The sequence below is a fragment of the Peromyscus eremicus genome, chromosome 1, assembly GCF_949786415.1.
Source record: "Peromyscus eremicus chromosome 1, PerEre_H2_v1, whole genome shotgun sequence".
Taxonomy (NCBI): Eukaryota; Metazoa; Chordata; class Mammalia; order Rodentia; family Cricetidae; genus Peromyscus; species Peromyscus eremicus.
The window spans coordinates 171,768,546-171,778,533 of NC_081416.1; the positions used below are offsets into that span (position 1 = coordinate 171,768,546).

Consider the following 9,988-nt stretch of genomic DNA (forward strand, 5'->3'; position numbering starts at 1 on the left):
GGAGAAATGTGAACACCCACCAAGCCACAAAATCTTTGACCCACAATCTGTCCCACCTGCAAAATATGCTAGGGCTATGGTGGCACAGAACTTGTGGGAGTAGCCAACCAATGTCTGATTTTAACTATGACTCACTTCACAAGAAGGAACCTATACCCAACACTGCTTAGGTAAACTGGAACAACAAAGTAGACAGCCAAAAGTTGTAGGGTGAAAACAAATATAACTGCTAGAAATAAAAATTTAAAAAAACAACAACAAAATGATTTCTAATGATACTCTGCTATACTCATAGATCATTTCCTTTTCCAGTAATCATCAGTGAGGCTTTCTCAGGCAACAGATGAAAACAGAACAGATGTAGAGACCCACAGAAAGACATTATGCAGAGTGAAACCAGTTATGTCCACAGTGAAACACGGGTAGTCCCTTCTGTTGTCACTCATCCTCACTTACGATGGATTACTGGTGTTCAGACAGCACTGGTGTTGGGTGAATTAGTTAAACATGAAATGTATTGAGCATGTGATAAGATGCATTTATCTCTATGCAAACACTGCACCATTTTCAAAGCAGACTCAGAGCATCCAAAAGGTTGGGGATCCCTGAAATTAGTTCTCAAGGATTCTGAGGTTTGGCTATATATTTTATACACAACATAAGCTTTTAATGCTTCTGCATTTCTGTTTACTATATTGATGTCTTTATTTTCCTTTAGAGACATAATCTCACTTTAAATCTTGACCTGCCCTTGTAGACATGTGTATCCCAGGAGTACAGGCATGAGACACCATGCTGGCTGTACCTGAGAGGTAACTGACAATTTTTACCACATACTTTTTCTCCTTGTTGTGCCCCATTGATAAACAATTACCCCCATTCTGCTGTAGTATGAGAGGAGAGGTCACTTATTCATCACGGCTACGCTAACTGGGAGACTGGTCTTCGTACTGACTGGGTTGGAGACCTGACACTTATACTCTCCAACATCCTCCCTCATAATGGAATCTATGCTGAGTTGGCACTTTGTTGGGGACAGAGTCATCCTCTCTGTGAGCTGCAGACTTTGGTTATTGAAGATCCAACGGAAGGAGATTCCAGTGCCGGCTGAGAGGCAGGCGAGGACCACAGAGCTATGTAATGTAAGTATGGTGTTGGTGACTTGAATGAAGGGCTGTTTCACAGGCTCTGCAAAAAAACAGAGGAGTAGACCAAATGATAATAGTCCTTCAGAGAGCTCAACTATCTTCTCTATAGTTCACACTTACTAAAACCTCCAGGGTAGATAAGTTAGAGCTGTGACTATAGACATGTCTTGTACCCTGGATCTGTCACCAATGGCCTCTGTAACCTTGAGTAAGCCACTGAATTTTCTGTGTCTCAATTTCCCTATAATGGGACACATTGTAAATGATCACTACTGTGTCTGTGAGCTAAGCATAGTTATGAGCAATGCCATGACCTTGGGATGCAGGAGCTGCTCAAATCAGCAGCATCTCTAACTATTTGCCTGCAGAAGAGAATTCCCTAGGCTGGGCCCATGACAATGTCTGAAGTAGATGCCTCCTCTCTTTCTGCCGTGGGGACACTGATCTTCCTTTAAGTCTTCTAAGCTCAGCAAGATAATAGGCTATGACACCTATCTACTGAGAATCAGGAGAAGGAGTTGCACAGGTGACCTAACTGAAGCACTCTTGGCAGTGAACAACTGGTTCCACAATCTATGGAACTTGGACAGCCAGTAAAACCTTGTTCCCTGTCAACTCTAACAGGAAATCAAAGCCAATAAGTCACAAAAATTTCCAGTGTCACCTGGATAGAAGTGAGGAATAGGGATAGAGTTTGGGGGCCAAAGCTTCCTAGTGCTCTCTGTTAGGACCCCATAGCTTCCTCAGCCAGTGCCTGCCTGAAAACCAAAGAGTCTTTCTTGACACTGTGTGCATAGTGAGAGCCACAAGAGTCTGAACTGTGGCTGACATCCTTGTGCTGAGTTATCCAAATATGATACTTTCTGCAGGTGGAGACTGGTGATGGGTTCTGACATACTGCAGTTTGTCTACCACATGAGTGTCACACAATAAGAGCCCAAACCTCAGTTTGGGGACACAATGCAGTGGAGTAGCAAACAAGCATAAACCAATCCTGACAGACCAGTTTATGAAGTAGGATAAACCACACCGAGCAGTGGAGACCATAGAGTCACTTACTGTTCACATGGAGTTGCACATCTGCTTTCTCGATTTCGAAATCTCTATTTAAAATTTCTAGTGTGTACATTCCTGCATCTTTCTCAGTGACATCCTGGAGCATCAGGGACCCATTGGTGTACACCATCTCTCTTCTGCTGTATGCACTCCCCCAGGTGGTGGAATTCATGGCTCTGTTGTATTCTACAATTTTAAGAACCAGGGCACTATGCATTGATTTGTACCAGGAAAAGGCATGCAGATCTTCTGGAAGATTATGTACTTGGAGAAGAACACTTTCCCCTTCAGCAGCATACTGAGGTATGGGTTGGATCATGAGTTGGGAAGAGTTGAGAGGGTTACAGCACGGAGAAAGGGAGGCTGGAAGAGAAAACAGAAAAAAAAACATCACATGGAGATCACTGGGCTGGGTGAAAAGATGGGGACCTCCGTCTTGAGCAGATGGACTAAGATCATCACTCAGCCTAGGGCTGCAGGTGTGTGTGTGTGTGTGTGTGTGTGTGTGTGTGTGTGTGTGTGTCTAACCCACTTAATGAAGGGCAGAAATATGACCTCCTCCTTTCCAAAAGTGCTCCTGATAGTGTCATGTCCACTGCATGGAACTGACTCCTTAGGTGTCTACATGGCTGCTTCCTCAGTCAGACACTGTGTGCACTCATGCATACTGGGTTTTGAGAGGATGCCTCCCCTGAACTCAACAGGCCCAGGATTCTCACTTTCTGTGTTTTGTTTTTTTATTTTGTTTTGTTGTTGGTTTGTTTGTTTCCTTTGTGGTTCCAGTCAACTCCTGACTTCACCTTCTAGATGTTCTTTCCCTTAAGACTGGGACTGAGTGAGGACCAGGAGCAGTCTGATCTTCAGGGCTCTGGTTTTGGAAATAGCAGGTTTTATGTCAACTTGACACATGTAGAGTACTTTTGAAAGACAAGGCCTCAATTGAAAATACCACCACCAGATTGGCCTGTAGGACTCTTTACACTGCTGTCCACCCAGTCTGTAATATATACACACATACACATGTGATTGATGTGGAAGGGTTCAGACCACTGCCTGCAGTCCAGTCCCTAGGCTAGGAGTCCTGGGTGATACATGAGAGCAGATTGAACAAGCCATGAGGAACAAGCCAGTAAGCAGCACTCCTCTGTGGTCTCTGTGCAAGTTCCTGGGTTTTATTTATGACACTTTCAACTTGGAGCTAATAATTACCCCAGTTTGACATGGACAGCCAAAATACACTGTTCCCTATCAACTCTGAGAGAAAGTAAGGGTTGAGTCCTAGCAAAATTCTCCCCTAGGTCACTTTAGTTTAGCCTTGGAAAGATGACAGAATTCAGGGCTCCCTGGTCTAGAGCCCCAAGAGACTGGGCTGCCTCTGACTTCTTGGACTGAGTTACTTTCCACAAAGGTCTTTCTTGATGCAGTGGGGGTAGTTAGAAGAGTCTGATCCATGGCCACTTGTCTCTAACATGTGTGTTATGTACTAAGTGCTCAAACACCAACATGGCGACAGTGCAGAGGGGAGGGAGGCACAGGGCAGGCATCACAGTCCTGTGTGTTTCAACCCCACCCTGCAATGGATAATCACAGAGAATCACTTACTGTCCATCTGGAGTTGCACATGTGCTAATTCTGTTTTCATATCTGTACTTAGAGTCCGTAGAGTGTATAATCCAGTGTCCTTCCAGGTGACATTGTGGAGCAGCAGGGATCCATTGCTGTACACTGTCTCTCCACCATTGTGCGCAGGGCCCAGCACGCTTGAATTCATGGTTATTATGTGTCTTGCCACCTCAAAGTTGTTGGACACAATCATCCCCTTATACCAGAAAAGGGATCGAAGATTTTCTGGGAGATTGTGAACAAGTAGAAGAACACTTCCCCCCTCAGCAATGATGGGGGGCACAGATTCAATAGTGGGTTGGGCAGATGTGGAAAGGGGCCCACAGCTCCAAAGGAAAGCTAGAAGGGAAGACAGAAATCCATCAATACTAAGAATTTTGTATTTTTGTTAGATGAAGCCCTCTATTCTGAACAGGTTTGTTCTCTGCTCACTCTAACTGTGTGGGTGAGTATCTTCTAATTTGTATCCCTGAATTAGAATGACAGCAAGCTCACTGCTGTCAGATCTCAGCTCACATTTACAGTAGATTGGTGTTGGTGTGAGGTCTGCTTGACCTCTTCTCTTACAGACCCTGTGTCTTCACTCTCTGACGCTTTTTGTTGTTGTTCTTTCCTTTTGTGGTTCCAGTCAACACCTCACTTCACTTTCTTTAATGATCTGTCTTCCACTAGGACTGGGGCATCATAAAAACCATGATTTCTCTTATATTTTAAAAAATTATGCCTAGAAAAAAACTCAGATACTTGTGGAGCATAAATGAATGAATGAATGAATGAATGATGTTGCAAAACCCTTGTATGTCCATGGACTTAGTTAAGAAATCCATAGGTTTGGGGATACAGAATTGAGTCATGATATTAGCTTTAATTTTTTACACTTACTTACAGATTATATTTATATGTGACTATGTGTTCATGAGCATGCCTTAGTGTGGATGAGTAGACGCAGGACACAGTACTGAGGTGGAGGTCAGAGGACTTGTGTTCATTAGTCTCAGCTTGTCAGACAGTAAAGCAAATACCTATATCCATTGAACCATGTCATTGATAACATCGTCTTGATTTTTTTGTTTGGGATGTCAAGGTGAGAACATTAGCCTTCAGAATATTGTGGTCATGGTGATTAACTTTGGGAAAGAATAATGTCTCCTCCATCCTTACTTTCTAATATTGAGTGAGTGTTTCCTGATGCTGAGCCTTTGACCCACCCTGTGTCTTCTCCTCTACAAACAGAGACTCCTCTTGGGTCCTTGTGCCACTCAGGAGATTCCAGAGAGTAAATGAGTCCTCTCCTCTCACACACTGTTAAATCATGTTCTCCTCACCTGGGAGCAGGAGTTCCTAAGAATCAGTGACCCTATGCAGAGGAGTACAGGGGGTGCAACTATGGTCTCTATGGCCTGATCTGTCCTCTTTCTGTGGCACACCTACTCCAGCACAGCACCCAAGTTCTCTTGCCCTTCCCCTCCCTGAGCTGAGCTTCCTCCCAGGCAGGAGCACCTCCCAGACTCCCAGGAGCTGTGGGTGGTTCTCTGTTCAAAACACTGCTCTGTCCCTCCCCATCAGTGCTGCTCCATGTCCCACTCCGCTTCTCTCTTTATGTTTTAGTCGTCCATAACACTGAGTGATCATCAAGGCTAATGAGCATCCCTATTATCAAGAAAGTAGCACATGACCCTGGGGCTGCCTTCCACTGTGTCCTGGCCTTGGTCTCTAAGCACCCAAAAGGGAAAGTCTATACAACTGTGTGGCACAGAAACCCAGCTGATCACCCTTCTTTCTGATCAGTCTTCTTTCCTGTGTTTTCAGGGCTCTGCAAACATGGAATCTGCTCTCAGCAGGAAGGTAACAGAGATGTCTATGGGGCTTCAAAGGGACCAGCTGAGTGATACATGGGGAAGGGGACAAATTTTTCTTACTGAAGTCATCAGGATTCAGACCTAGGACAAAGGCCCAGGAGCAGATGTGTCAGGAGTCTCACATCCTGGGTGTGTAGAAGGAGGTGACCTAAGTCCTGGAAAAAACTATGGGCTCTTTTGTCTCATGCAAGATTTCAAGACCAGGCTCCTACTTCTTCTGTTTGCTGAGCTGTGTAATGGGTGGGTCTGCCTATGTGCTCCCTGGTTTTTCTAAGATGCCTTGGACCTCTATCTAGTTGATTCCCCTTGGCTAGCCTATATATTTCACAAAGGAAATACACAAAAGGAAAAATGGAACATGATCCCCTGGCAATGTAGCAGACACATAAAGCAGCCAGTAGGCCTAAAAATGCTCTGTTTGTGATTTCAAAGTTGGTAAAAATATGGGGTGGGGCCAGTCTTCTAGGTTAAGTAGTTGGTTCATGCAAATAGCTTTCTTAGTGTTGATGCTGTGTCCTGATGCTGTCCCTGGTGATCCCTGGGAGAACTGCAGCTCATGGTCTGGCAAGCTGTCAGCTCAGCATAGCCTGTAGCCATTTGCCTACAGGAGAGAATTCCTTGAGCTGAACCCCAAAGGACAAGCACTTGTCAGGAGGACTTATGTCCTCTGTCCCTCTCCTTGATGACCACAGATGACCATAACCTTCCTGTGAAGTCTCAGAAGGCCATCAATGCATAGAGTTATACACATATCCAGCTGAGATCTCCCTGATGAGTCTCTGGAGATGTCCAGGGGACTTAGACTAACCTTATCTATAATGACAGTACATAGCTGACTCCACATACCACAAGACTTTGACTACTAGAAAGCACTGTTTCCAACCATCAGGAAGTCAAAATCCAACTTTTGTAAAATGATTCTCAGGGCCATCAGAACTTGAGAATGGGACAGAGTTCTGGAGAGTAAGGTTTCTTGATACTCATATCTCTGTAAAGATCCCATGTTTTTCTCAACAGGGTCCAATGTTGATTCCCTAAGGGTCTTTCTTGAGGGTGCACTCCTGGTAAGAACCCCAAGAGTCTAGACGGAGGCTGAAAGCCTTGGCTGAGTTACCCACCGTGTATCCACTGTATGGAAAGTGAAGTTAAATGAAGGATTCTGATCTATTACCATTATTATACATTATGCGTGTCCTGCACTAAATGCTCAAACATAAAGATGAGGACACAATGTAGAGGGGAAGTAGGCACAGGCCACTCTCCTGTGTGTGTGTCCAGTCGAATGAACCCACCCAGTACTGAGAGTTCACAGAAAATCACTTACAGTACACGTGGAGGTATATGGATGTTGTTGATATGATTTCTTTATGTCTGCTTATGGATCGTAGGGTATAGAATCCTGTGTCCTTCTGGGTGACATCTTGGAGACGCAGGGATCCATTTCTGTACACTGTCTCTCTACCACTGTATTCAGGCCCTGCCACTCTTAAATTAGTGGTCAGTGAATAAAGTACAATTCCGAGGTTCATATTTGTCACCCCTTTGTACCAAGCAAAGGCTTCAAGATTCTCTGGCAAATTGCGGACAAGGAGAAGGACATTTTCTCCTTCAACCACATCAGGTGGCACTAATTCAATAATGACTTGGACAGTGGTGGGTAGGTGCCAACAGGTTAAAAGAGAGGCTAAAATGGAAGAGAGAAAATCAATCAATATTAAGCAGGTAAGATCATCACTCAGCCTAGGTGAGTGGGTAGGGGTGTGCCCACCCTCCTTGGTAGACATGAGCAACATGACCTTCATTCCCTCAGAGCCTCTGACTAGAATCCCTCTGTAAGGAATTTGATGATCAGATGTCTGCCTGGATTACCACTTAGTGTCTCCCTATTTGGTATGAGGAACCCTCTCTGGCCTCCTCCTCTAGAGAGTCCTCCCTTTTTGACTTTTTTCTCTGTTTGCTTTGTGGTAGCAGTCAACCCTTGGTATCATTTTCCATCTATGTTGATGTCAGATCCACTAGAACCAGGCCTTTGTGAGGACAGGGATTAGTCTGACTGTTTTTGAGGGTTCTTTTCTAGGAAAAGGCTTAGATACCAGTGGATAATGGAAAGAAGGAGGGAAGGAAGGAAGGAAGGAAGGAAGGAAGGAAGGAAGGAAGGAAGGAAGAAAAAAGGAAGGGATGGAGGGAGGGAGGGAGGCAGGGAGAGGAAAATGTGTCTACATGGGTTTCTGTACATAGCTCCTTGGTTTAGAGGTAACAAGAATAATTATAGCCATGTGTGATTTAAATGTTTATACATTTCCTTGTGTATTGTATGTGTGTATTTGTGAAGGCAGGTGTTTCAGTGTATATCTGCACACTCATGCTGCAAAAGATTTTGTAAGGCAAAAAAAGGCCAGCAGGAGTCTGTTTTCTCCATTTATAATGTGGGAGCTGAAGACTGAAGTCATGTCCCTACACACTGAGCGGTCTCACTGGCCCACCCCTGCTTGACTTCTATTTGGAGAGTCACCGTGTCATGGTAGGAAACACTAGACTCCAGAACACGGCAGCTGATGTGATTGATTTGAATAGGAAGCAGTTAAGGCTTTTCCCTTCCATTTATCACCTCCTGTCCACCACCAGCTATAAGCAGCTGAGCTTCTCTCCCTCACTATACTTTGTGTTCTATGACTGCAAATAGAAACATCGATTCTCCTCTCAGACTCCTGTCCTCTTTAGGAGACTACAAGCATCCTCTAAGTTCCCGGAGATCTGGTATCCTTACCTGTGACCAGTAGCCCCTGCCAAGGGGTACACCCCTTAGAGGGAAGCATGGAGGACACTTCCATCTCTCTTCTCACTGTGCCTTTTTCCCTCTGAGGAGAAGAGCTTCAGTTTCAACACAGCCCCAGCCTCTGCTGTCCTTCCTCCTTCTGAGCTTAGCTTCCACTCAGGGAGCAGCACATCACAGAATCCAATGAGCTATGGGTGGTGAGATCTGTGTCCAAGGCACTGCTCTGTCTACTCTCAGTGCCGCCCCACATTCCTCTCAACTTTTCTCTCTTTATGTTTCACCTCCGGGCAACTTGAACAGCAAGGCTGATAAACAGCCCCATGCCCTCAGAGAACAACGGCTCGTCTAAGAGCTGACATATGCTGTGTCCTGTCCTTGGGTCTGTCAGCACCAAAGAAGGAACCTCCATCCAGCCTATGTGCCCTTCTGACACAGAGACCCAGCTGAGTACCCAGTGTGCACTGTGTTCTCACTGCTCTGGGAAGGTGGGATTTACTCTCAGCAGGAAAGTGACAGAGATGTCTCTGAGGGATGGAAATAGACCAACTGAGTGATTGCTAGGGATGAAGATCAGTCCTTTGCCACTAATGTCACTAGACAAATTCTTGATCCAGGAGAAGTTTATGAGGTGTTTTATGTCCTCAATGTTGGGGAAGATGCGACTTTTGTGTCTTTGAAAGGACTGTGGCCTCCCTCTTTCTATGGAGGGTTTCAAGGCAAACTTCAGCGTTATGTGTTGGCTGAGCTGTGTATTGGATAAGTCCATATCCTCTCTGATCTTCCTGAGTCACCTTTGCCCTTTGTCTAAGTGATTCTCCAGCGGGAATTCTATCTTCCCTTATGAAGATGCCAGGAGGGAGGGGGAGTTCAGCTTCCCCATGTAGAAAGGTGCTTTCAGATATAGGTAGCATCCAGTAGGTCAGAGCATGGTTGTGGGACAGAGCTTTATGTTAGTAGGGACAGAGATGGAAATCAGTCTGCTTGGGAAGGTCATGGCTCAGGGAAACAATTTTCTAAATGTTGAGCATGTGGCTTGTTATCACTTCCTGAAGATCTGTGATAGAACTGAAATCTCATGTCTAGGGCTACAGCAGAGATGGTCAAAAAGTCAACTGTGAACTGCCCTGATACCCTCAGCATAGGTGGAATGCAGAGCCTGTTATACTGATCACTGTGCTCTTTAGCACTCCTAATTCCATCTAGTGTGGGGTGGTTCTAGACAGGATTTAAGATTTTTCCTGAGAAGCCCTGGACTAAAGTCAAAACAATGTGTATCCAGAGGATGGGCATCCTTGGGAGGAATTTTGTGTAGGCAATCCTGGAGTGCAATTTCTTGATTAATAATTGATTAATCACCCACTGTGAGTGGTGGTGCTCCTGGGAAGATGGTCCTGAGTTGTGTAAGAAAGCAGACTAAGCAAATCATGAGAAGCAAGCCAGTAAACCACATTCCTCCATTGCCTCTATTTCAGGAATTTCCAGGACATTTTTCTTGATACTCAAAGGAAAGAACATGAATTTATGGT

At 44.9% G+C, this 9,988-nt stretch overlaps 1 protein-coding gene across 1 annotated transcript; it reads right to left on the minus strand.

The window, feature by feature from the left end:
* Nucleotides 1-904: 904 nt before the first annotated feature.
* LOC131925644 (pregnancy-specific glycoprotein 22-like) lies at nt 905-8,526 on the minus strand. The gene is made up of 5 exons (XM_059281022.1): nt 8,454-8,526; nt 7,011-7,370; nt 3,807-4,166; nt 2,208-2,567; nt 905-1,188 (listed from the first exon to the last, which is right to left on the minus strand). The coding sequence occupies exons 1-5, from the start codon at nt 8,515-8,517 to the stop codon at nt 905-907; spliced, it is 1,428 nt and encodes a 475-aa protein (XP_059137005.1). The 5' UTR covers nt 8,518-8,526.
* Nucleotides 8,527-9,988: the final 1,462 nt, after the last annotated feature.

Coding starts and splice junctions, on each gene's coding strand:
- LOC131925644 (XM_059281022.1), bottom strand. CDS start 8,517: ATGGAAGTGTCCTCCATGCTTCCCTCTAAGGGGTGTACCCCTTGGCAG. Junction 7,371..8,453: donor GCAGGGGCTACTGGTCACAG/GTAAGGATACCA, acceptor CTTCCATTTTAG/CCTCTCTTTTAACCTGTTGG. Junction 1,189..2,207: donor TGTGCAACTCCATGTGAACA/GTAAGTGACTCT, acceptor GTTTTTTTGCAG/AGCCTGTGAAACAGCCCTTC.